Consider the following 27,569-nt stretch of genomic DNA (forward strand, 5'->3'; position numbering starts at 1 on the left):
TGAAGCTTTTTCTCTTTGTTTTGACCTTCCATCCACACTAAAACAGCATTTTAGTCCACCAAAAATGGAGCTTTTCTAAAATGCTCTCCAGGACCTGTAATGTTGAAAACGCTGGATTGGCCGGAGCAGTGTGGATGGGGTAACTGGAGAAATCTAAAAATGCTGTCATAACGTGCCGGAACAGATTTTGACGGCAGCGCGCCATTTCATTGTTTTCTTGAATGCAACCTAACAATTTCAGAACAGACGGCAATGAGACTGAAGCCAGAAGTGTTAGAAACGTACTCACCAAATACTTTGACCCATAACTTACTGAATAAATAAGTATACTCACTTTGCCCTGTTTTCTGTCCTTGCTCGTATGAAGGTGGTTTACCTATTTATGCAAGTACTTCTCTGACAATAGATATGTAACAGCCTAATGTAACATTGTATGGAAATACAAGATAATACTGATGCAGACAAGTTTTATACATTTAACAAGGGTCTTTATTAATGCAACAGGGTTGGTCAGTTTTTCAATGTTCATCGTCAGCCGGGTCATACTGTCCGTGAACTCCCTGTCGGTTGCTTCCATACACACCAGTACTTTTTTTTAGTTTAAAGTCCTCCTGTGTGAGAGCCAACAGCTGTCTGTCATTTAAGTTTATCTAGTCTGTAACTGAACAACTGCGCACCAACACTTTCACGGCGAGTTTCGACACAAAACATGCCACTTGTTTTTGGTAGATGTGTCCTACGCATGCGCAGGAGAAGATTCACTGAAATATCAGTTTCAACGTGGAGAGAGATATTTTTAAAAATGCATAGTGTGCCTATCATTTTTACGCGAAACTGGCGTTTTCAAAATTATCCGGTCTAGTGTGGATGTAGCCTCGGATGACTCAGGGGCAGAAATAGTTACTGAGAGTGCCAGGCTATAGATGTTTCAGAAAAGACAGGGAGGGAGGCAAAAGTGGTGGGGACATGGTAATGAAGATCGGAGATAGTGTCACAGCTGCAGAAAAGGAGGAAGTGATGGAGGGATTGTCTATGGAGTCTCTGTGGGTAGAAGTTAGGAACAGCAAGTGGTCAATAACTCCACTGGGTGTTTTTTATAGACCACCTAATAGTAACAGGGACATTGAGGAGCAGGTAGGGAGACAAATTCTGGAAAGGTGTAATAATAACAGTGCTGTCGCGGTGGGAGATTTTAATTTCCCAGATGTTGATTGGCATCTTCCTTAAGCAAGGGGTTTAGATGCCGTGGAGGTCGTTAGGTGTGTTCAGGAAGGTTTCTTGTCACAATATGTAGATAAGCCTACAAGAGGAAAAGCTGTACTTGATCTGGTATTGGGAAATGAACCTGGTCAGGTGTCAGAACTCTCAGTGGGAGAGCATTTTGGAGATAGTGATAACAGTTCTATCCCCTTTACCTTATGAGGCAATCAGACAAGAAATTGGAAGCATAAATTGGAAACAGATGTTCTCAGGGTAATGTATGGGAGAAATGTGGCAAATGGTCAGGGGATGTTTGTGTGGTATGTTCCACTGAGGGTATGGGAACCGTGGTGTACAACGGCTGTTGTAAATCTAGTCAAGAAGGAAAGAGCTTACGAAAAGTTCAAAAAACTAGGTAATGATGGAGATTTTGAAGATAATAAGGCTGGCAGGATGGAGTTTAAGAATGAAATTAGGAGAGCCAAAGGGAGCCATGACAGGATTAAGGAAAACCCCAAGGCATTCTACAAGTATGTGAAGAGCAAGATGATAAGATGTGAGAGAATAGAACCAATCAAGTGTGACAGTCGAAATGTATGTATGGAACCGGAAGAGATAGCAGAGGTACTTAGTGAATACTTGGCTTCAGTATTCACTTCGGTAAAGGATCTTGGTAATTGTAGGGATGACTTGCAGCGGACTGAAAAGCTTGAGCATGTAGATATTAAGAAAGAGGATGTGGAGGAGCTTTTGGAAAGCATCAAGTTGGATACATCACCGAGACCAGATGAGGTGTATCCCAGGCTACTGTGGGAGGCGAGGGAGGAGATTGCTGAGCCTCCAGCAATGATCTTTGCATTATCAGTGGGGATAGGAGAAGTTCCGGAGGATTGGAGGGTTGCGGATGTTGTTCCCTTATTCAAGAAAGGGAGAAGAGATAGCCCAGGAAATTATAGACCAGTGAGTCTTACTTCAGTGGTTGTTATGTTGATAGAAAAAATCCTGAGAGGCAGGAATTATGAACATTTGGAGAGGCATAATATGATTAGGAATAGTCAGCATGGCTTTGTCAAAGGCATATTGTGTCTTATGAGCCTGATTGAATTTATTGAGGATGTGACCAAACACATTGATGAGGGTAGAGCAGTAGATGTAGGGTATATTGATTTCATCGAGGTATTTGATAAGGTACCCCATGCAAGGCTTATTGAGAAAATAAGGAGGCACGGGATCCAAGAGGACTTTGCTTTGTCGATTCAGAATTGGCTTGCCCACAGAAGGTAATATGTGGTTGTAAATGGGTCATATTCTGCATGGAGGTCGGTGACCTGTGGCGTGCGTCAAGGACCTGTTCTGGGACACTTACTGTTCATCATAATTGATATAAATAGCCTCGATGTGGAAGTGGAGGGATGAATTAGTAAATTTGCTGATGACACTAAGGTTGGGGGTGTTGTGGATAGTGTGGAGGCCTGTCAGAGGTGGTTCAGTTTGGTAGGTCAAATATGATGCCAGAATATAGCATTAATGTTAAGACTCTTGGCAGTGTGGAGCATCGGAGGGATTGTGGGTTCCAAGTCCATAGGACACTCAAAGCTGCTGTGCAGGTTGACTCTATTAATTACTGACCTTCATCGCTCTGGGCTCCTGAACATGCTGACAACAACCATTTATTCTGCTGGTGCTGATTCCCCCCCCCCCCCCCCCCCCCCACCTCCCCGTCTCCATTCCTTCCCGTGACTCTGCTGATTCTCTGTTTTAGTTTTGCCATTTGAGTGAGTGTGGTGTAGATTTCCCAGATCTGTATCTGGATCCCGGGGGTTCTGGTCTCAGTCCCTGTCCCCACAAAGCCTCCGTAACACTGGCCGTGTGGAGCTGGGTCATTTGTCAGCCATGAACAGTTCGAGGGACTAAATCACCTGCTCCTGGAATTAAAACCTGAATCTGCTGGGAATCCTCAGCAAGTAGCAGGTGAAGCACGGACAAGAAATGGGTTGCAGGGTGTTACATACCCCTTGGGTATCTTGTGACTGTCACATGACCATGATGTAATTGAGGCTCTGCTGGGCATGTTGTAATGGTCTTGTGATGGTGGAGTGATGTAATTTTCCCGCCAGTGAGAGGTCATGTGATGGCCTGTTTCAACAGGTATAAACGGAGCAAACCTCGCTGTGACGCAGGTCAGCTCATGGCTTAATTTATCAGTGACTCCGTTCTACCTATTTGGTTTCATGACACAGTTTCGTTTTAAAGTGGAGTTTTAATTTCTACCGTAAGAATCGTTGTGCCGGCAGAGATCTGCTCTTGAACAGAGTGTGATGAAAGGTGTGTGAAATTGGAGAAGGTCACTGCTGTCCCTCTTCACAGGAAATTAGCTGAGTTTTTCAGTTCATGAGGGCATCAGCCTTCTGTTCAAGAGGCAGCATTCTCTCCTCTTATCACCTTGATTTGGTTACAGATACAGTTATTCAACTGTTTTTAATTGCAGGCCTCAGACCAGAGGATGTAGGAGTTGCCATTACATCGATGGTGGGACTGGTGTTTTCTACAGCATATGCTATTATATTCATGTGCTGGTCAAGGAAAGGATCTCCAGGTACCTGTTATTGTCTAATTTGCATTTCAGCAGAAATACCAAGTGACTCATGTTGACAAAATGAACTCCTCCCACACCCCCACCCCCATCCCCACAGAGTCTCTGGATTCCTGTGGTACCCAGAATGCAATTGCCCTACATGATTGACAGGTTGAGATATGAAGTGGTGACACAGAATGTCTGGAGTTGTTCTGGAGTCAACTCTGACCCGACTGCAGAGGGGGTTTTGGGAGGAGTGACCCTGAGGAGGGAGGGTCATAGAAAAATACAACTGAGGAACAGGCCTGTCGGCACATCTAGTCCATGCCAAACCATTTAAACTCCCATCGCCCTGCACCAGGACCATAGCCCTCCGTACCCCTACCGTCCATGTACCGATCCAAACTTCTCTTCAACGTTGAAATCGAGCTTGCAAGCTCCACTTGTGCTCACAGTTTCTTCCATGTTCTCACAACTTTCATATTCCCCTTAAACTTTTCACCCTTCACCCTTTACCTGTGAACTCTTGATTGTAGTCCCACCCAACATCAGTGGAAAAGACCTTTTTTGCATTTACCCTGTCTCTACCTCTGATAATTGTGTGTGCCTCTGTCCAATCTCCTCTCAATATTCTACATTCCAGGGAATATAATCCTAACCTGATCAATCTTTCCATATCACTCAGGTCTCTCAGAGTGTAAATTTCCTCTGCACTCTTTCAATCTTGTTTACATCTTTCCTGTAGGTTGGTGACCAAAACTGCACGCAATACTCCAAATTATTCCTCACCAACATCTTATACAACTTCAACATAGCATCCCATCTCCAATACGCAGCACATTTATTTATTAAAGCCAAAGTGCCAAAAACTTTATCATCCTAGCTACCTGTGACTCCACTTTCAACAAATTATGGACCTGTATTCCCAGATCCCTTTGTTCTACCACACTCCTCAGTGCCCGACCGTTCACTGTGTAAGACCTACCCTGGATGGTCCAACCGAAGTGCAATACCTCACACTTGTCTGCATCAAATTCCATCTGCCATTTTTCAGCTCAACTTACCCCTCCCTCATGCCACCCTACCAGGGATAGGGTCCCTCTTGTCCTCACCAACCACCCTACCAGGGATAGGGTCCCTCTTGTCCTCACCAACCACCCCGCCAGATTCCACATCCAGCACATAATTTCTAGAACTTCAGCCATCTCCAACAGGATCCCACCACCAAGTACATCTTCCCCACCCCCGCCCATTTTCTGCTTTCCACAGGGATCCCTATGCAACTCACTTGTCCATTCATCCCTCCCCACTGATCTCCCTCTTGACACTTATCCTTGCAAGTGGAACATGTGCTTCACCTGCCCCTACCCCTCCTTTCTAAAATTTAGAATCACAACTCGTGAACCAGTCCCATCTTTTTAGCATATTTGCTTTGAATCTAATGGCATTGTGATCACTGGATGCAAAGTGTTCACCTACACAAACTTCTGTCACCTGCCCTGTCTCATTCCCTAAAAGCAGATTAAGCATTGCACATTCCATTGTTGGGACATCTACCTACTGACTAAGGAAACTTTCCCGAACACATATGAAAAACTTTATCCCATCTAGTCCTTTTACACTATGGGAATCTCTGTCAATGTGTGGAAAGTTAAAACCACCTTCTTTGCAAAAGTCAACAATCTCTCTGCAACTTTGTTCCTCTAAACAAAGTTTCAGAGTTTGCATATGGTAACGTATACCACACCCCCATTTCCTCATCCTCTGAGTCTGTACAGCATTCAGTGGTTAGGTCCTTTTCAGCTCTTTCCGCTGATTGTCTCTCTGCTCTTCTCCTACCAGGTGTGGGGGCCATGTCAGGCTCTCAATCAACACGTACATCCTGCCCTGGAGGTAAAATGTGATTCCAGTGGAGAATTTTGACAGGGCCATTCCTGGCTTCTGGCTTCACCTGGAAAACTGGCAAATTTGGCATCTGGCTGTCCGCTATGTAAGGCGTAGACACCCAGTTAGCAGCCAACTTCTGCTTCCTCCAAATAGATCAAATGCAGGACTTACATTACTCTTCAACCTCAGGCTTCATTCAGGCCCAATAGAACTGATCTTGGACCAATCTGCAGGTCTTGTTGTAAAAAAAAAATACTACTTATAACGATGATTGGTGAGGCACAGGGAGATCTGTATTTAATGACAAGCACCTTTATTGTTTGAACTAACAAGTACGTGAATTCATACACTAAATAACTAAATAAGGTGAGCAGGAAGGAGCTTATGAAGGAAATTAGTAGAGCCAGAAGGGACCATAAGAAGGCCTTGGCGGACAGGATTAAGGAAAATCCAAAGGCATTCTACAAGTACTTGAAGAGCAAGAGGATAAGACGTAAGAGAATAGGACCAATCAAATGTGACAGTGGAAAAGTGAGATAGCAGAGCTACTTAATGAGTACTTCACTTCAGTATTCACTTCAGAAAAGGATCTTGGCGATTGTAGGGAAGACTTGCAACAGACCGTGAAGCTTGAGCTTGTAGATATTAAGGAAGAGGATGTGCTGGAGCTTTGGGAAAGCATCAAGTTAGATAAGTCACCGGGTCTGGATGGGATGTACCCAGGCTACTGTGGGAAGTGAGGGAAGAGATTGCTGAGCCTCTGGCGATGATCTTTGTATCATCAATGAGGACGGGAAAGGTTCCGGAGGATTGGAGGGTTGTGGATGTTGTTCCGTTACGCAAGAAAGTGAGTAGAGATAGTCCAGGAAATTATACACCTGTGAGTCTTTCTTCAGTGGTTGGTAAATTGTTGGACAAGATCCTGAGACGCAGGATTTCTGAACATTTGGAGAGGCATAATATGATTAGGAATAGTCAGCATGACTTTGTCAAAGGCAGGTCGTGCCTTGCGAGGCTGATTGAATTTTTTGAGGATGTGACTAAACTCATTGATGAAGGTAGAGCAGTAGGTGTAGTGTATATGGATTTTAACAAGGCATTTGATATGATACCCCATGCAAGGCTTATTGAGAAAGTAAGAAGGCATTGAATCCAAGGGGACATTGCTTTGTGGATCCAGAACTGGCTTGCCCACAGAAGGCAAAGAGTTGTTGTAGATCGGTCATATTCTGCATGGAGGTCAGTGACCAGTGGTGTGCCTCAGGGATCTGTTCTGGGACCCGTGTTCTTTGTGATTTTAATAATGACCTGGATGAGGAAGTGGAGGAATGTGTTCGTAAATTTGCTGATGACACAAAGGTTGGGGGTGTTGTGGATAGTGTGGAGGGCTGTCAGAGGTTACAGCGGGACATTGATAGCATGCAAAACTGGGCTGAGAAGTGACAGATGGAGTCCAACCCAAATAAGTGTGAGGTGGTTCATTTTGGTAGGTCAAATATGATGGCAGAATATAGTATTAATAAGACTTTTGGCAGTGTGGAGGATCAGAGGGATCTTGGGGTCCAAGTCCATGGGACACTCAAAGCCGCTGCGCAAGTTGACTCAGTGGTTAAGAAGGTGTACTGTGTATTAGCCTTCATCAATCGTGGTATTGAGTTTAAGAGCCGAGAGGTAGTGTCGCACCTATATAGTACCCTGGTCAGACCCCACTTGTACTCCTGTGCTCAGTTCTGGTCGCCTCACTACAGGAAGGACATGGACAGGGTGCAGAGGAGATTTACAAGGATGTTGCCTGGATTGAGGAGCATGCCTTATGAGAATAGGTTGAGTGAACTTGGCCTTTTCTCCTTGGAGCAATGGAGGATGAGAGGTGAGCTGATAGAGGTGTACAAGATAATGAGATGCATTGATTGTGTGGATAGTCAGTCTTTTTCCCAGGGCTAAAAAGGCTGGCACGAGAGGGCATAGTTTTAAGGTGCTTGGAATTAGGTACAAGGAGATGTCAGTAGTAAGTTCTTTTTATGCAGAGAGTGGTGAATGTGTGGAATCGGCTGCCAGTGGTGGCGGTGAAGGCAGAAACAACAGGGTCTTTTAAGAGACTCCTGGATGGCTACATGGAGCTTAGAAAATAGAGGGCTGTGGGTAAGGCTAGGTAATTCTAAGGTAAGGACATGTTCGGCACAGCTTTTTGGGCTGAATGTCCTGTATTGTGCTGTATGTTTTCTATGTTTCCATGTTTATATGTGTGCACACCCACTAAGTATCCCTGACTCTCCTGAATAGTCAAAGAATCGCAAAGCTATTACCCGGACAAAGGAATTTCCGCTGGCCAGGCATTCCTCATAGTCCCGATTCATCAGTGTCATTGGCTGCAGGTCAAGTGTCTGACCTTTAACACCTTGTTATTGGCTCTGCTGCAAGCCAGCAGCAATTTATTGCCCTCTTCCCATCAAGTGACAGTCGATAATTTATGTTCTCAATCAGCAATGAGCTCGAATCACTTCAGGCAGGCATCAACCCCAACATTCACAAACCTGCATGTTATACCAACCAAAGAACATCTCACAAATAACTTTTTATTAGAAATGATCTCCAGTCCAGCAGATTACCTAAAGTATCATTGTGTCTTCTTTAAAACATTGATCAAGCCCAGCATGTCAAGCTCACAAAATGGAGAACAGAGTGTCTTCACAAAATGGCAGCCTCCATCCCCAAGCATGCGACAGGAACAAAGACAAATAGTCTGTCTGCTTCCACTGTCCTTGATTCATTTGAATTGACTGATTTGTAGATTGTCATTCTTTCTGGTCAACAGTCTTGTCAAACCCCAAATAAACAGAATCATCATGAAGTGACTTCAACACAATCCTCTGATGCTTCTCAGGCAAAACCAACTGGGAATGCTGAGTCCTGTCTGGAGGAGATGTGACCCTGTATAAAACCTGGTTCCTCAACTCCAGTTTGTTCCATTCCCTCATCAGTAGGGGTATGGTAGGGTGTTTCATCTTTTCAACTTGGGTCATATCCCCTTCTTCAACAGATGACCAAATGGCACCTATACAAGGGTTGTCTCACTGGGCTACTGCCAATTCCACAGGACTCAATGCAGGCAACTGCTTTGTATCCAGAGCTGTCAAGGTGCAATAAACTTGTGGAATGGCACAACCCGAAGCTCCCAAATGATCCACAGCTCTATCCTGCCACAGCCTTGCTGCTGATTTCCCTGTGGTAGAAAGCTGGCACATTGCTTTAACACCAGAGGCAGGAACACTCTCCCACTCTCCGTCCATTTCCAGAACCTCATGTGACCATCAGGACAATGAATCCACATCAATGTTCTGATTCCCCAGCCGATATTTCAGGCTGAAATCATAAACAGACAATGCTGCTGACCAACGGTGACCTGTGGCATCCAACTTCACCAAGGTCAGGATTGTTGTCTGTCCTCACCTCCAACCTGGCACCATATAGATAGTCACCTAACTTATCCACCACAGCCCAATTTGTGCATAGGCTCTCAACCCTTTGCCATGGTCCTGATGAAGAACACCCCCTAAACCCTCGAGGCTGGCGTCGGTGTGCAGGACGTACGGCAACTGGAAGTTTGCAAAGCTCAACACAGGTGCTTCAGTCAGCAGCTCTTTCAGCAGCTGAAAGACTCTTCGCATTTTGCATCCCATCTTTCTCCAAAAGGCTCCAAAGGGCAAAAATAAACATTACCACCTTCTCCTTTCATTCTCCTCACTTTATACCCCGGGGGGGCAGGGGGAGGGGCAGGGTAACCACACAGAAGCTGATTCAAAGAGTGGCTTACTTTGGAGTAATGATTCACAAATCTCTGGTAGTACCCACAGAATCCATTGATTGAGTGTAGAGCTCTCACATTCTTGGGTCTTGGCCATGTGGTCACCGCCTCGACCTAGGACAGATACATAGCTATTCCATCCTGAGAGACTATGTGCCTGATGTAATTTACTGACATCTTGCAGAATTGACATTTGTCCAGTGATAGTTTTAACCCTTCAGTCTTCAGTTTTCAGGCGGTCTAGCATCTTCATTAGTCTCATCTTGTGCTCCTCCAGTGTGGAATCGAACACTATGAGGTTGTTCATGTACACCAGTACTTCAAGCAAGTTCATGTTTCCAACAGTCTTCTCCATGGCAGGCTGGAAAGCAGCTGTGCTCCTGATATGCCCTGGTCATTCTCTCAAACTGAAAGAATCCAAGTGGAGATATGAATGTTGTCTTCTCCTGGTCAGCTTCACTAATGGGGATCTGATAATACCCACTCCTTAGGTCCAGCATACTGAACCATTTTGCTCCACTCAGGCAGCCAGAGCATCCTCGATCCATGGAACAGTATATTGGTCAGGGACTGTACGTCACTTCAGTGTCCAATAGTCAACACATTTGTACCTTGGCACATGAGGACTCCTTGATAATTCCAGTTTCCTTCAGTTTCACCAGATGCTGAAATGTGCACAGTGTTGGAGATCATATTTTCCAAAATCTGGGTGCGTCCCTTACTCACGGCGTCAACTCCTCATCACCGATCTCCAGTAGAACTTCCCATCCTGCACTCCTCTGTATCACGCCTTCCCATCGGATTGAATCCTGCGGCTGCTCCTCTCCTCTCTCCATCTCCCACCAAAAGACCAATAATGCCAACAGTGTCCATCACAAGTGTCTCTCCACCCACATTTCTCCAGAACCTTCTCCCAATTCCACCATCCTGATTGGCTGACTGGTAGGACCATGTCAATTGCAGCACTTAATCATTGCGATAATACGACTGAGCTTATTTACAGTTGGGTCTTGTCTCATATTTCCAGAACTAACAACAAGGTATTTAGTCTCTCCAGGGATCTCCACACACTGACAGTGGAGTGAACTCTCTGAACCTCCCTCACTGCATTGCTCTGACACCTGGTCCTTTTCCAACCTGTTGGGATTGCCTCATGTTTAGGACATTCATTATCACAGCCAACCTGACCAATCCCAGTCCAAGTCTGTTATCTGGAACACTTGTCCACTGAAACATATGTAGAACTGTTTGTGTTGATCTGTTTTGAAACAGTTTGAAACAGTTCTAATGTTGTTGTTCATTTCTCCCTGTGGACTCTAGAAGACAAGCAGTGGTGGTGGTGCCTGAATATTTGTAACATTGTGGCTCTTGTCTTCATCCTCATTGCCTTCATTTGCAGGATTGCGTCTAAAGGTATGTGCACAAATATTCTTAAATTACATTAAAATGGTCGCTATGTTACTCAGTGCAGGAATGGAATGAGTATCTCAGTCAGTACGTTGTGAACTGCTTTTTATGGAACACCAGCACCTGCAGTCCTCAGCCCCACAGTCTACAGCTGGGGACTGGGAGACCTGCTGGAGGTTTGACCCAATATAGACACTGTAGGTTATACAGGGAGTGTCCAGACTTCCAGAAGCTGCTTGATAAACTCCCAAAGGTGAACCTGATGGAACTGAAAGCATACGACTGACCAGAGTGGAGAATTGATGGTGGCAAATCTGTTGTGACTGCAACTTTTCATTAGGTTGAGTCTGGTGTTGCTATTTTAAACAGTCAAAAACAAGTTTCCAATGATATTGTAACAGGGCAGCAATAAATCACAGAAATTTTCTGCAAATGGGGAAAAATTATGTCAATGGATTTTAAAGCAGGTGAATACAAAGTCTTTTTTTTATTTAATAAGAACAGAACAGATTAGTTTCTAAATGGTGATCCATTAACCCTGTGTGGTCTGTGTTCATCATGACTGACAGGTTGATTAGAAACTGTTTCTGCTGGTCAAGGTGTTCAGGATTTGGAAACTTCAGTACACCCAAGCAGCCCAACAACAACCATTGACTCTGCTGGTGTTGTTTTGTTCCCCTTCACCCAGCTCCTTCAGTTGACTCTGCTGATCTCCATTTCCGTGAGGTGTGGATTTCCCAGAGCTTCATCTGGACCCTGGGATTCCAGTCCCAGTCCCCACCCCACAAATATCAGTCACTTTATCCATGTGAAGTTGTCTCACAGATCACCCTTGGTCCTTTTGAACAGCTCAGGCTCTCAATCACCTGCTCCTGTTCCAGGTCTGTGATCATGTGCTGACCACGAGAGCCTTCTGAGTGTGTGTCACTGTCCAGCTATCACCAGTAAATGGAGAGTCAATCTCACCAATCACCATCTCCGTGACTTGTAAATGCCTGTCACTGGGTTACAGCTTAATAATGACCAGATAGTAATGATATCAGGTATCAGGTGAAGACAGGGAGGCAGTTTATTGTCACTGGGTCAGTATCCTGGAGTCCATACCAGTGTTACCATGAGAACAGCAGAGGTTCCTGAGGGAGACTCACCCTCACCATCTGAGGACAAGCAGATGTGGATCTGGTCTGACAGATCGAGAGAATATGGCCGGTATAAGAGGGTGGAGACAGAAGGTGCAGATCAAACTCTGGCAGGAGATGGGTGGATCCAGGTGAGGAGGGATAGTGGTCAGATATAGGAGGGGAGAGTGTGGTTCACACCAGAATGGGAAGGTGACGGGTGGATCCAGGTGAGGAGGGATAGTGGTCAGATATAGGAGGGGAGAGTGTGGTTCACACCAGAATGGGAAGGTGATGGGTGGATCCAGGTGAGGAGGGATAATGGTCAGATATAGGAGGGGAGAGTGGGGTTCACACCAGAACGGGAAGGTGATGGGTGAATCCAGGTGAGGAGGGATAATGGTCAGATATAGGAGGGGAGAGTGGGGTTCACACCAGAATGGGAAGGTGATGGGTGGATCCAGGTGAGGAGGGATAATGGTCAGATATAGGAGGGGAGAGTGGGGTTCACACCAGAACGGGAAGGTGATGGGTGAATCCAGGTGAGGAGGGATAATGGTCAGATATAGGAGGGGAGAGTGGGGTTCACGCCAGAATGGGAAGGTGATGGGTGGATCCAGGTGAGGAGGGATAATGGTCAGATATAGGAGGGGAGAGTGTGTGTGTGTGATGGATAGATGGAGGAGTGGGAGAGGGGAACCAGTCGGGGTGGTGTGTGTGTGTGATGGACAGATGGAGGAGTGGGAGAGGGGAATCAGTCGGGGTGGTGTGTGTGTGTGTGTGTGATGGACAGATGGAGGAGTGGGAGAGGGGAACCAGTCGGGGTGGTGTGTGTGTGTGATGGACAGATGGAGGAGTGGGAGAGGGGAACCAGTCAGAATGGTGTGTGTGTGTGATGGACAGATGGAGGAGTGGGTGAGGGGAACCAGTCGGGGTGGTGTGTGTGTGATGGACAGATGGAGGAGTGGGAGAGGGGAACCGGTCGGGGTGGTGTGTGTGTGTGATGGACAGATGGAGGAGTGGGAGAGGGGAACTAGTCGGGGTGGTGTGTGTGTGTGATGGACAGATGGAGGAGTGGGAGAGGGGAACCAGTCGGGGTGGTGTGTGTGTGTGTGTGTGATGGACAGATGGAGGAGTGGGAGAGGGGAACCAGTCAGGGTGGTGGTGTGTGTGTGTGTGTGTGTGTATGTGATGACAGATGCAGAGGGAGGAGAAGGGGATGGAGTTATCTAACTGATGGAGAATGAGGACAGAGGGAAGGACTATCATTGTTGGAGGAGAGGAGAGAAGGTGAGTCAGTAAAGGAGAGAGAAGGTAGTGTTAGCATTCGCCTTTTGCAGTGTAATTAGTGCTGACTGTAGCTGTTATATATGACATAACCTTGGATCTCGAAATGTGGGGAATTTTACAGGTTTCACATATTTACCTCTTTCTGTAATTAGTTTTGTTTTTGCATTTAATAAATTAATTACATTTAAATGAACAAGAGAAAATCTGCAGATTCTGGAAATCGAAGCAACACACGCAAAATACTGGAAGAACTCAGCAGGCCAGGCAACATCTGAGTACAGTCGACGTTTCAGCAGTCTTTTTGATTTGATTGTTTGTTTAGTCTTTGTGTGTAGTTATACAGTACATTGTCTCTATTGTATTTCTCTATTCTACTGTGAATTTCTGCAAGACAGTGAATCTTAAGTTAGTAAATGGTGATATATACATATTTTGATAATAAGTATACTTTGTCGTGTGATTAACTTGTTGCTTTGTCTCATAAATGCCATTGGACATTGAGGGTGTTAAATGTACTTTTAAACTGGGATTGGTGTGGACAATCAGTGTGAATTTACTCAGTGGGTTCACTTCTGTACATTTCAGATCAAAGCTGCAAGATCAACATTCCAGTCTGGATCATATTGATTATATCAGCGATCACATTTGTGACAGCATTATCCAGATTCTTTCCAGTTTGCAGTAAGTATCAAAATCAAAGCTTTTTCTAAAGAACTCTATCACTGTGAAAACTTTCCCCTGGTCTCACCATCACTTTAGCTTCTAAAGGGAGCAGTTGAGGGGAAATCTCCAGCACATTATCAAATCTGTCCTAGCTGACTGCTGTCAGTCGGGAACAGATCTGGCTCAGATTTTGCTGGATTCTGTTGGAGGTTCTGCACAGAGGTGCTGGGATCTCTGAATAGTTGAGCTGATGGGGTTTGGGACTCCTGCTGGATTGTGGAAGTCCAGAACTTTCGATTTGAGTTGGAGTGATTTCCATCTGTGCCTGCGTGGGAATTATTGGAGAGAATTCAAGTTATGGGAGTTGTGTATAATTGGAGAGATCAGGATTTGATTATGGATGGTCAGTAAGGCCCAGAGTCAGGAAAAACAAACTTTCTAATCTGAGGAGATGATGAAGAAGATTGCTGGAGGCAATGTGAAAGATGTTCTCCATTGGACTTTAGTAAGTCATTTGACATGGTCCCACATGAGAGGCTGATCCAGAAGGCTAACACACCTGGGATCCAAGGTGATCCAGCTAAAGGGATCCAAAATCAGCTTGGTGACAGAAGGCAGAGGTCGTGTTGGAAGAATGTTTTTTCTCTGATTGAAGTCTGAACCTCCTTGTGTACAGTAGTGAATGGTTGTACAACTTCTGCACTTTGTGATATATATTAATGACTTAGTTGTGAGTGTAGGAGGTATGATTAGTAAGTTTACGGATGAATGAGAAATGGTGTTTTGGATGGTGAAGAAATTTGTCCAAGTCTACAATAGGATATGGATCAGATAGAACTTAATTCTGATAAATACAAGGTCATCCATTTTGCAGAGTTGAAATAGGACTCGGACATCTGCAGTACGGGGTAGAAATGTTGAACAGAGAGACTAAGGATTCCATGTTCAGAGCAAGACACACAAAATACTGTAGGAACTCAGCAGGTCAGGCAGCAACTATGGAAGTTAATAAACAGTCGATGTCTCGGGCTGAGACCTTTAATCAGGACTGGAAAGAAGGGGGAAGAAGCCAGAAAAAGGAAGAGGGGAAGGAGAAAAGCTCGAAGGTGACATGTGAAGCCAGGTGGGTGCAGGAGGGGGATGAAGGAAGATGCTGGGAGGTGCTAGGGAGAAAAGATAAAGGGCTGGAGAAGGAATATGATAGGAGAACAGAGTGGAATGTGGAAGAAAGGGAAAGAAGAAGGGTAATATGCAGGTGAGGAGAGGGGGACACAGTTGCAAATAGAAGAAGAAGAAGAAGAAGCGGAGGGAGAAAAATTACTGGAAGTTGAAGAAATCAATATTTATCCCATCAAGTTGCAGGCCAACAGATGGAATATGAGAGTTGCCTCGAAATGGTTGGTGACCGGGATGGCGGATGGTGCAGAGAATGATGTGCTGGATGCATAGTCCCGTGGGTGGGAGGTGAAGACAAGAGGAACTCGGTCAGTGTTAAGGATACAGAGTCCCGTGGGTGGGAGGTGAAGACGAGAGGAACTCGGTCAGTGTTAAGGATACAGAGTCCCGTGGGTGGGAGGTGAAGACGAGAGGAACTCGGTCAGTGTTAAGGATACAGAGTCCCGTGGGTGGTAGGTGAAGACGAGAGGAACTCGGTCAGTGTTAAGGATACAGAGTCCCGTGGGTGGGAGGTGAAGACGAGAGGAACTCGGTCAGTGTTAAGGATACAGAGTCCCGTGGGTGGTAGGTGAAGACGAGAGGAACTCGGTCAGTGTTAAGGATACAGAGTCCCGTGGGTGGGAGGTGAAGACGAGAGGAACTCGGTCAGTGTTAAGGATACAGAGTCCCGTGGGTGGGAGGTGAAGACGAGAGGAACTCGGTCAGTGTTAAGGCATCGGGATGATGTGTCAAGGGCAGACGCCTGCGAAATGGAGGAGATGTGAGTGAGGGAACCGTCAATTGTGGAGGAAGGGAAACCTTGTTCCTTGAAGAAGTATGACATCTCTGATTTCCCAGAGAAAAAAAGCCTCACCCTGGAAACAGATGCGATGGATACAAAGGAACTGATAGAGGGAATGGCATTTTTACAGGAGACAGGTTGGGAGGAGGTACAGTCAAAGTAGATGTGGGATTTGGTAGGTTTACAAAAGATATCAATAGATAGCTTATTCCCAGACATGGAAACAAAGAGATCAAGAAAGGATAGAGAAAGGTGTGTCAGAAATGGACCAAGTGAATTTAAGGGCAGGGTGGAAGCTGGACTGTAGTTCCAAGTTCATAGATCTCTAAGAAGGAACATTGGTTGATAGTGTTGAGAACATACATGGAATGCTGATCTTTATACTTTGGGACAACAAGCAAGGTCATAAGTAGAAAGATAGGCCAGATGAATTCATGGCTGAGGTGCTGGAGCAGGGGGAGAGGTTCAGGTTCTTGGGATTTTTTCTGGGGATGGAAGCAACCTGTACAAGAGGGACAGGTTACACTTGAACCAGAGAGGGGCCAATATCCTTGCAAGAACATTTGGGGGTGGGATGGAACTCTGAGCAGGAGCAACACATGGGATAAAACAGTCATTTGCAAGAGCAAGTTTTGTATTCAGGATAGCCAGGATATCAGGATAAAGGGAAGGAAAAGAATACTCATCTAACTCACAGCGTGAGGATGAAGAGGTAACGTGAGTGAACTCAAAATGTGGATTGGCTCTGTGGACTGGGATGTCACAGCCATAACAGAAACTTGGCTGAGAGAAGGGTAGGATTGGCAGCTCACTGCTCCAGAATACAGATGCTACAGCCATGACAGTAGATAAAGGATTGGGAAGCTTTTAAAAACCTAAAGAGAGCAACTAACATAATTAATTAGGAAAAAATGAAATATGAAAGCAAGCTAGCAAATAATATCAAAGTGGATAGTGAAAGTTTCTCCAAGTATGTTAAAAATAAAAAAAGATAAGATTGGATATAGGGCTGCTACAAAATGAGGCAGGAGAAATAATAACAGGGGAACAAGGAGATGGATGATGAACTAAATGAGTATTTTGCATCAGTCTTCACTGTGGAAGACACTAGCAGTATGCCTGATGTTGTACTGTGTGAAGGAAGAGAAGTGGGTGCAGTTACTATTACAAGAGAGAAGCTGCTCAAAAAGCTGAGAGACCTAAAGGTACATAAGTCACCCGGACCAGATGAACTACACCCTAGGGCTCTGAAAGATAAGGCATTAGAGATTGTGGTGGCATTAGAAATTATCTTTCAAAAATCATTGGACTCTGGCATGGTGCCAGAGGACTGGAAAATTGCAAATGTCACTCCACTCTTTAAGAATGGAGGAAGGCAGCAGAAAGGAAATTATAGGCCAGTTAGCCTGACCTCAGTGGTTGGGAAGATGTCAATTGTTATGGATGATGTTAGGAAGTACTTGGTGACACAGGACAAGATGGGACAAAGTCAGCATGGTTTCCTTCTGGGAAAATCCTGCCTGATGAATCTGCTGGAATTCTTTGAGGAGCTCACAAGTAGGATAGATAAAGTAAATGCTGTGGAAGTTGTACACATGGACGTTTTGAAGGCCTTTGACAAGGTGCCACACATGAGGCTGCTTACCAAGTTAACAGCCTCACTAACATGGTTAGAGCATTGGCTGATTGGTAGGAGGCAGCGAGTGGGAAGAAAAAGATACTTTTCTGGTCGGCTGCCAGTGACTAGTGGTGTTCCACAGGTGTCAGTGTTTGGAGAACTTATTTTTATGCTGTATATAAATGATTTAGATGATGGAATAGATAGCTTTGTTGCCAAGTTTATAGATGATATAAGGATTAGTTTAGAGGCAAGTAGTTTTGAGCAAATATGTAGAATGCAGAAGGACTTAGACAGATTCGGAGAATGGGCAAGAAAGTGGCAAATGAAATATAATGTTGGAAAATGCACGGCCATGGACATTGGTAGTAGAAATAAATGTGCAGACTATTTTCTAAATGGGGAGAAAATCCCAAAATCTGAGATGCAAAAGGACTTGGGAGTTCTTGTGCAGAATACCCTGAAGGTTTACTTGCGGTTCAAGTCAGTGGTGAGGAAAGCAAATGCCATGTTAGCATTCATTTCAAGAGGTCTTGAATACTCACTGGAATTCAGAAGGATGAGGGGGATCTCATTGAAACCTTTGGAAGGCCTAGACGGAGTAGACATGGAAAGAATGTTTCCCATGGTGGGAGAGTCTATAATAAGAGGGCACAGCCTCAGGATAGAGGGGCGCCCTTTCAAAACTGAGATGCGGAGAAATTTCTTTAGCCAAAGCGTGGTGAGTTTGTGGAATTTGTTGTCACATGCAGCTGAGGGCCAGGTCATTGGGTGTATTTAAGGCAGATATTGATAGGTTCTTGATTGGACATGGCATCAAATGTTACGGGGAAAAGGCCGCGAACTGGGGTTGAGGAGGAGAAAAATAAAGGATCAGTCATGATTAAATGGCGGAGTAGACTCGATGGACCAGATGGCCGAATTCTTCTCCTATGTTTTATGGTCTTATGGGCAGAGGTACAGATAAATGAGGAGGAGATGTTACCTTTTGATCAAGGAGGACATAGCATCAGTGATTAGAGATGACATCCTTGGAGGTTCGTTGAGTGAAGCCGTATAGATAGAACATCATTTCAAACTCCTGGGAGTGCACATCACACACAACCACTCATGGTCCCAGAGCACATCCTACACGGGCAGGAGAGCTCACTAATGCCTCATTTTTCTGAGGAGTCTGAGAGAGCTGGACTTTGCACATCCATACTCACGTCATTCCACAGATGCACAGTAGAGGGCAGCCTAACAAGCTGCATCACTGCTTGGTACGGAAACTGCACTGTGGTGAACAGGAAGCTCCACAATGGAGAGTTAAAACTGACCAACCCATCACTGGCACCAGCCTACCTGCCATCAATGACATATCGTCTGTAGAGTACGGTGTGGATAAAGGATCAGTAACATCATGAAGGATCATACACACCCTGCTCATGGACTGTTTGTCCAACTCCCATCAGAGAGGAGGCTGCTTAACATTCACAGCAAAACACACAAAATTCTGGGGGAATTCAGCAGGTCAGGCAGCAGCTATGGAAATGAACGAACAGTCGACGTTTCGGGCTGAGAGCCTTCTTCTGGGTTGAGAAGAAAGGGGGAAGATGCCAGAATAACAAAGTGGGGGGAGGAGGAGGGGATGGAGGCTAGTTTGAAGGTGATAATTGAAGCTGGGTTGATAGGAATGATAAAGGGCTGGGAGGAAGGAATCTTATAGTAGAGGACAGTAGACCAGAGGAGAAAGGGAAGGAGGAGGGGACCCAGGGAGAAGTGATAGGCAGGTGAGAAGGTAAAAGGCCAGAGTGAAGAGGGCAGGGGAGGGAAAAATTACCAGAAGAAGAAATTGGTATTCATGCCATAAGGTTAGAGGCTACCCAGATATAAATTTGTCACTCCCCACTAATCCCCTTCCCAGCACTTAACCCTGCAAGCAGCCTACGTGTTTCACCTGCCCATTCACCTCCTCCCTGACCTCCATTCCCTCCAGTGAGGCAACACTACACCTGCCCATTCACTCCTCCCTCACCTCCATTCCCCCCGGTGAGGCAACACTACACCTGTCCATTCACCTCCTCCCTCACCTCCATTCCCTCCAGTGAGGCAACACTACACCTGTCCATTCACCTCCTCCCTCACCTCCATTCCTTCCAGTGAGGCAACACTACACCTGCCCATTCACCTCCTCCCTCACCTCCATTCCCTCCAGTGTGGAAACACTACACCTGCCCATTCACCTCCTCCCTCACCTCCATTCCTTCCAGTGAGGCAACACTACACCTGCCCATTCACCTCCTCCCTCACCTCCATTCCCTCCAGTGAGGCAACACTACACCTGTCCATTCACCTCCTCCCTCACCTCCATTCCTTCCAGTGAGGCAACACTACACCTGCCCATTCACCTCCTCCCTCACCTCCATTCCCACCAGTGAGGCAACACTACACCTGCCCATTCACCTCCTCCCTCACCTCCATTCCCTCCAGTGAGGCAACACTACACCTGCCCATTCACCTCCTCCCTCACCTCCATTCCCTCCAGTGAGGCAACACTACACCTGCCCATTCACCTCCTCCCTCACCTCCATTCCTTCCAGTGAGGCAACACTACACCTGCCCATTCACCTCCTCCCTCACCTCCATTCCCTCCAGTGAGGCAACACTACACCTGCCCATTCACCTCCTCCCTCACCTCCATTCCTTCCAGTGAGGCAACACTACACCTGCCCATTCACCTCCTCCCTCACCTCCATTCCCTCCAGTGAGGCAACACTACACCTGTCCATTCACCTCCTCCCTCACCTCCATTCCCTCCAGTGAGGCAACACTACACCTGTCCATTCACCTCCTCCCTCACCTCCATTCCTTCCAGTGAGGCAACACTACACCTGTCCATTCACCTCCTCCCTCACCTCCATTCCCTCCAGTGAGGCAACACTACACCTGTCCATTCACCTCCTCCTTCACCTCCATTCCCTCCAGTGAGGCAACACTACACCTGTCCATTCACCCCTCCCTCACCTCCATTCCTTCCAGTGAGGCAACACTATAACTGCCCATTCAATTTCTTCTTCTGGTAATATTTCCCTCCCCTCCCTTCTTCGTCTATTGCCCACTCTGACCTTTTATGTCTTCTCACCTGCCTATCACTTCCCCCCATTACCCCTCCTCCTTCCCTTTCTCCTGTGGTCCATTCTCCTCTCCTATCAGATTACTTCTTCTCCAGCCCTTTACCTTTCCTACCCACCTGGCTTCACCTGTCAACTTCCAGCTTCCCTCCTTCCCCTCCCCCCACCTTTATATTCTGACATCTTCCCCCTTCATTCTCAGTCCTGAAGGAGACTCTAAGCCTGAAACGTCGACTGTTCCAAAGATGCTGCCTGACCTACTTAGATCCTCCAGCATTGTGTGTATTTTGCTGTGAATGCTAAGCAGCCTCCTCTCTGATGGGAGTTATGTTTGTGTTGTTTTGGAATTTCAGCATCTGCAGACTTTCTCATGTTTACGTAGCATCCACGCCAGGACCACCAGACTCAAAAACAGTTACTCTCCCCAAGCTGACCAACACCTCCACCCGTTAACTCCACCACAGCATTATTATTTCCCATCACTGACATTATGTACAACCCAGTGTCACTTTATGGACAGACAATCAATCTATGTATATAAGCTGTCTTCTGTATTTATATTTATTTCATGATTTTTATTATTAATAATGTGTTCTTCATCTTCTGTATTTTTTGGTGCTGCATTGGATCCAGAGTAACAATCATTTTGTTCTCCTTACACTTGTGAATACGAAATGACATTGAGCAATCTCTCATCTTTGAAAAGTTTCCTGAGCAGAGACACCTAGACAGAGGGTGCAGTACCGGACCTCCTCTTGGAGAATGAGGCAGGGCAAGTAACTGAGGGGGCAGTCAGGGGGCACTTTGGCTCTGGTGACCACAGTCCTTGTAGTTTTAAGATGGTGATGGAAAAGCAAGCATTGGTCCCAAGTTAGGGTCCAAAACTCAGCTGGGCTAATTTTGTGGGAATTAGGCAGGATCAAACAGGGGATTAAATTGGATAAATTGCATTTTTATGTGGATAAATTCTCAGGGCTTGACTGTGTATATCATCAGATTGTATCGGAGGCTAGAGAATAAATTGTGGATGCCGTTGAAGAGATATTTGCTTCATTTTTAGCCACTGGTGAAATTCCCAAAGACTGGAAAGTTTAAGAAGAGTAACAAGGAGAAGCCAGGGAATTACTTGAAGAAGTAGCTAAAAATGTAGATGAGAGTCGGACAGTGGATGTTGTCGACTTTGACCTTTGCAAAGTGTTCACGGTCCCACATGGAAGTTTAAGTCCCATGGAATCCAGGGAGAGCGATTTGGGTGAATTCAACATGAGTTTTTAGGCAGGAATCAGAGGGTGTTTAAAGGTTGTTTCTGGGAATGGAGACCAGTGATTAATGGTGTGCTCTATGAGTCAGTGTTGGGAACCTTGTTACTTGTTATTAAGAGAATGATTTGGATGTGAATACACAGGGCTCGGTCAGCAAATATGCAGATGACATGAAATGACGAGATATTGATGACAGTGAAGAAAGTTATCCTAGATTGCACAGAGATCCTGATCATTTACAGAAGTGGGCTGAGGTGGCAAATAGATTTCAAGTCAGTTAAGTATAAGGTATTGGATGCATTTTGGAAAGTCAAACAAGTGTGGGACTGGTACTCTGAATGGTCGGGCACGAGGGAGTGTAATGGAACAGAGAGACCTCGGAGTGCAAGTACATTGTTCACTGAAAGTTGTGTCACAGGTAGACAGGGTGGTGAAAGGGGCATTTAGCATGCTGACCATCTTCAATCAGGACATTGAGTAGAGGAGTTGGGACATTGTGCTGCAGTTGTATAAGTCATTGGTAAGGCCACACTTGAAGTACTGTGTACAGTTTTGTTCAGCTTGTTATAAAAAAGATGTAATTAAACTAAAATAAGTGCAGAAAAGATTTATGAGGATATTGCCAAGACTAGAGTTATAGAGAGAGGTTGGCCAGGCTAAGTCTTTATGGATTGGAACATGGGGGAATGAGGCCTTGTAGAAATTTTTTAAATAATGAGAAACATAGATAAGGTGGATGGAATCAGCCTTCCCCAGGGAGGGGAGCCCAAAACTAGGGGGGGGGGCAGAGATTTAGGGTAGAAGGGAAAGATTTAATAGGGACCTGAGGAGCAACTTTTTCACACAGAGGTTAGTGTGAACTGCCAGAGGAAGTGGTTGTGGGAAGTACAATCTTTTCATGTGGGAAATACTTGGATCGGTACATTCAGGGACAGTGCTTGGAGGGATATGGGACAAATACAGTAAATTGTTCCGAGCTGGGAGAACAATGTGGTCAGCGTGGACTGGTTGGGCTGAAGGGCCTGTACCCATGCTGTATTCTCTATGATTCTACATTGCAACTTTACAAAACACTGGATAGGCCACACTGGGAGTACTGTGTGTAGTTCCGGTCACAACACTACAGGAAGGATGTTGTTGCACTGGAGAGAGTGCAGAGGAGATTCGCCAGGATGTTGCTGGATTGGAGGAGTTTGGTTCTGGGGAGAGATTGCATCGGCTGGGCTTGGTTTCCCTGGAGTGAAGGCAGCTGAGGAGTGACCTTTATAAGTATACAAGGTTGTGAAAGGCATAGATGGGGTAGAGAGTGAAAATCATTTCCCATGGTATGGCAGGGGTATCAATAACTACTTTTGTGTTTAAGCTGAGAGGAAGGAGTTTTGAAGGAGATGTGTGAGATTAGTTTTTCAATCAGAGAGTGACATCTGGAACACATTCAGAGGAGGACACGTTATGTTTAATATTACAAGAAGGATTTAGAAAGGTATTTAAATAGACACGGTTTAGAAGGGTATGGACCTCGTGGACAAATGGGATTGGTGTCGATGGGCAAAATGCACAGCATGATGAGATGGGCCAAAGGGCCTGTTTCTGTGCTGTACAAATCTGTGACTCAGCTGTGAATAAATGGTCGGTTAAAATAGCACCAAATAATCTTCAACAATGTATATCATTCATCAGAATTTATAAGGGATTATTTCATTCATTACAGGCAGAAACGAAGGAACTAATGAGAATAACCATCCTGAAATAGAACAGGTATTTTGTTCATATAAATTCCTGCAGTTTTCTTGTGTTTAAACAGTTTGTAAATTCACTGTTATTTCTCCCTCTCTCAATTCACACATGTATAAACTCACTGGAATCTTCCTGCTGTATTTATAACGCCACTCTCTCTCATTTATTGACACATGGGTCAGTGGGAATCATGACCTCTGTTACTGTCGATAATATCTGGTTAAATTTAATTTAATGGACAGTATCCCTTAGTGTTTCATTACATTTGTGTTTGGACACGATTATGGATATTTACCATTTCTCCCAGTCTGTGTCTGGTTCTGCAGAAAGTGGTTGTCTCTGTCTGACCCCTTTGTAACATCAGTTATGTCCAATTAGTCACCTCTGCCTCTCCCTCGTCCCACTCCCCTCCCCTGTCCTGTCCCACACCCCTCCCCCCACTCAGCCCATCACTCTGTCCCATCTTTATCTCAGTGAGCAAAGTGAAGATTTGTCATCATGTATAACAAACACATTCTGTCCATTTTAGGATCGTGGAGAAATGCAGGAATTACAAACTCTCAGCCCAGGTCATGAAGCTGAAGCTGAAAATCATCCGGTCAGTTAGAAGGGACACGGCAGCCTTCAGTTCCAGAGGTGACTGTGAGGGCAGGTTCTGTGTCCCTGCTGTAGACTGGAGCCTGGAAAATCCTTCCCTCCAACAGTGGGGAACATGGTGCTCTGCAGCTGTAACTTGTCTCACCTTGAGTGAGAACAACACTGCACTCATTTCAGCTCTCAGCTTCCGGTGAGAAATTCAATCCTTGATAATACGGCAAAATTCTCATTGGCACCTTTGTGCTCATTGTGCTAACCACTACTCCACCCCACCTTTGTGTTGTTGTATCAGACTAAACCAGTGAATCCAAGCCCAGAAATCCTTTCCATTTTGTACAAGTATTAAAACTGCACATTAGTGATAAGGTGACTCCTGTGAAAGGAGTAGGTGAAGGCCTATTCCACACTGGTGAGCAAGCTAACCACGTGAGAGTTAAGTGGAAAAGGGACAAAGGTTGACCAAATGCCACTTTGAATAATAGGATCTGGTTTTGAGGGAATTTGACAAAGCATGTAAATAATAAAGACAACACCATGGAAGATTGACTGTTTGAATGTTAAGTTTAAAAGTAAAATAGAGATTAGTATTTGCACAAACTTTTGTAATGTACTATATTTTAATCACACATGCATTGGTTCACATTTTGTAATACACACTTAAGCTAAGATCACAACCCTTTGGTATTTTTGGCTAACATGAAAAATAAAAATAGGAGGTTACTAAGTTGGAGTCTGATGCTACAGGAATTTGATATTAAAATACAACATATTAAAGGGAGTGACAATGTAATTGCTGACTGTTTGTCTAGATGTTAATTTGAACATGTATCTGTATTATTTTTGTAGTTAAGACCACTTCTGTATTTTGTTAAATTCTGTAATTCTGTAAGATGGTGTATTAGTTAATTTTCACCTTGGTGAAAATTCCCAGAAGGATGGGGGTGTTATGAAGGATGAACAGCTCTGATGGGCAGAAGGGTGCAGAGTTGCCCATGTCCCCCCCACCCCCCGGGAGAATCACAAACTGTTACTGTTGCTATGCTGCTCATGAGAGAGAGAGATGAAGAGAAAACATGCAAGAACATCTGCTACAGATAAGAGAGAGATAAGAGAGGGGAGAGAGACTTGTTGATTCACCGTATTATGACTTCTGAGAGACTTATTTATCTTGTACCATTCTGTTTATTAACATTCCTCAGTGGACAGCTGGAGTGGGCTGGTTTGATGGACACAGCCATTCAAAATTGATCGACAACTGAGACCCCGTGAGTAGGGATAAAAGTGAGGTCTGGAGAGACACCCTTCAGACACACCAGGAGACACACTAGTGGACACTGATTGAGTGTTGGAACCCACGGGAAAGTGTGGGGCATCGGAGACCGAACAAAGGATCAGTCAGTTAAACTCACAGTGTTATAGCAGGGCCGGTGGGGACTTGTGTGTGTGTCCACTCATGCCAGAGTGACGAGTCCACCACAGAAGAACGGTCTAGCTGAAGGACAGAGGGGTCATAACTGAGTGACCACAACGAAACGATGGATCAAGAACGTAAAAGAAGGTTTGCCTGCCTGTAGCTGTTACTGCTCGCTCTCTCTCGCTCTCTCCAATGATTACAGCACAACAACCATATCTACCTCAGTACGCATGAACTGAACTGAACTTTATACTTTTGTATGACAATGCATTATCCCCTAGACATCGATAGAGCTTGTTTATTATTGATTATTATTATTCCCACACTTTTAGGTTTATTATTACTAATGTGTATTATATGTATATTTGCATTATTGATATTGATTTGCTTATTTTACTAATAAACACTTTTGAATATAGTACCACCAGACTCCAACGGATTCTTCTTTCTCTGCTGGTTAGACACCCAGTTACGGGATACGTAACAGGTGTGGTTGTTGGAGTTTAATCATCCCAGTCCCAGGACATTGCAACAGGAGTCCCTCAGGGCAGTGTTCTACACCCGGCCATCTTTAGGAGCTCTGTCAATGACCTTCACACTGTCAGAAGGTCAGTTCTGTTGGGCAATGAGGCAGTTTGTGCCCACACATACTAAACAGTGGACCAAACTGAGGCCAGGGATGGTAAGTAGGAAGTGCTGATGGAAGGAGCCATGAGGGAGCGATTGACGGAGTGTCTGTTGGTCAGGAAACCAATGTGATGAGAAAATAATAGTCGGGTGTGGGGGGTGGGAGTTGCTGGGCTGACTGGATCATACAGCCAAAGGGCCTATTGCTGTATCTCAGCAAAGAAATAACGTGTAATTTTCAGGCTTTATAAGGCATGGGTGAGACTGGACTATTGTGAGCAGATCTGGGCCCCCTATCTAAGAAAGGATGAGCTGCATTGGAGAGGTTCCTGAGGAGGTTTATCAGAATTATCCCAGGAATGAAAGGGTTAATACACGAGGAGCTTTTGATGGCTCTGGGCCTGTACTCACTGGAGTTTAGAAGTATAAGGGAGGTATCTCTGAAACCTTTCAAGTTTTGAAAAACCGAAACAGAATGGATGTGGAGAGGATGTTTTCAATAGTGGTGGAGTCTAGGAACAGAGGGCACAGCCTCAGATACAAGGACACCACTTTGGAACAGAGATGAGGAGGAATTTCTTCAGCGACAGGGTGGGGAATCTGTGGAATTCATTGCCACGGATGCTATTGCGGCCAAGTCGTCGTGTGTATTTAAAGGGGGGGTTGATGAGTTCTTGATTAATATGGGTGTCAAATATTACGGGCAGGAGGATGGGGTTCAGAGGGCTATTAAATCTGCCATGATAGAATGGTGGAGCAGAGCTGATGGGCTGAATGGCCTAATTCTGTTCCTATGTCTTTTCATCCTGAAATAAACAACATTTAGTGAAAGCATTTCAATGTTTCTCTACATGGACTGAGTTCATTAATGATCTGTTGTCCTGTTTGATGTGAGGTTGAGGAGAGTGCTGAGGTCTGAAAGCAATTCAATACAATATCCATCATAGCATCATTTGGGGAATTATTGAGTGAGCAGAGGCCAGCATTCAATACCATTTCCCTAACCTTGGTTTTTAACTGCTGGGCACAGGGGTCAGACCATCCCACCATTTGGTATTTATGAATCACTCAGACATGGGTATGTTCGGTATCAGCTCAGTGTCTGCAGGTGAAGTGAAACCAGGGATGAAGTCAGCAGTGAGGTGGGGGGGAAACACGATGTAATCCAAACCTGAGTGTGGTGTCATTGCGACAGGAGAGGAGGCCATGGTCTGACATGTTGGAATGGGAAGCGGAGTTAAAATGATTGATGTGAAATCAGGGATGAAGTCAGCAGTGAGGTGGGGGGAAACAGACTCC

At 45.2% G+C, this 27,569-nt stretch overlaps 1 protein-coding gene across 2 annotated transcripts in view; it reads left to right on the plus strand.

Annotated features, from left to right (window-relative positions):
• Positions 1–25,974, plus strand: part of LOC140719038 (uncharacterized) — a 167,297-nt gene extending 141,323 nt beyond the window's left edge. For both annotated transcript variants that reach the window (XM_073033394.1, XM_073033402.1), the window contains 5 exons: positions 3,689–3,796; positions 10,788–10,880; positions 13,868–13,963; positions 23,607–23,653; positions 24,162–25,974. In XM_073033394.1, coding sequence (XP_072889495.1) covers positions 3,689–3,796; positions 10,788–10,880; positions 13,868–13,963; positions 23,607–23,653; positions 24,162–24,239 — 422 coding nt within the window. In that variant the 3' untranslated portion in view covers positions 24,240–25,974. The remainder of the gene's footprint in view (positions 1–3,688; positions 3,797–10,787; positions 10,881–13,867; positions 13,964–23,606; positions 23,654–24,161) is intronic.
• Positions 25,975–27,569: the final 1,595 nt, after the last annotated feature.

This window comes from Hemitrygon akajei, chromosome 2 (assembly GCF_048418815.1).
Source record: "Hemitrygon akajei chromosome 2, sHemAka1.3, whole genome shotgun sequence".
In the NCBI taxonomy this organism is placed as follows: domain Eukaryota; kingdom Metazoa; phylum Chordata; class Chondrichthyes; order Myliobatiformes; family Dasyatidae; genus Hemitrygon; species Hemitrygon akajei.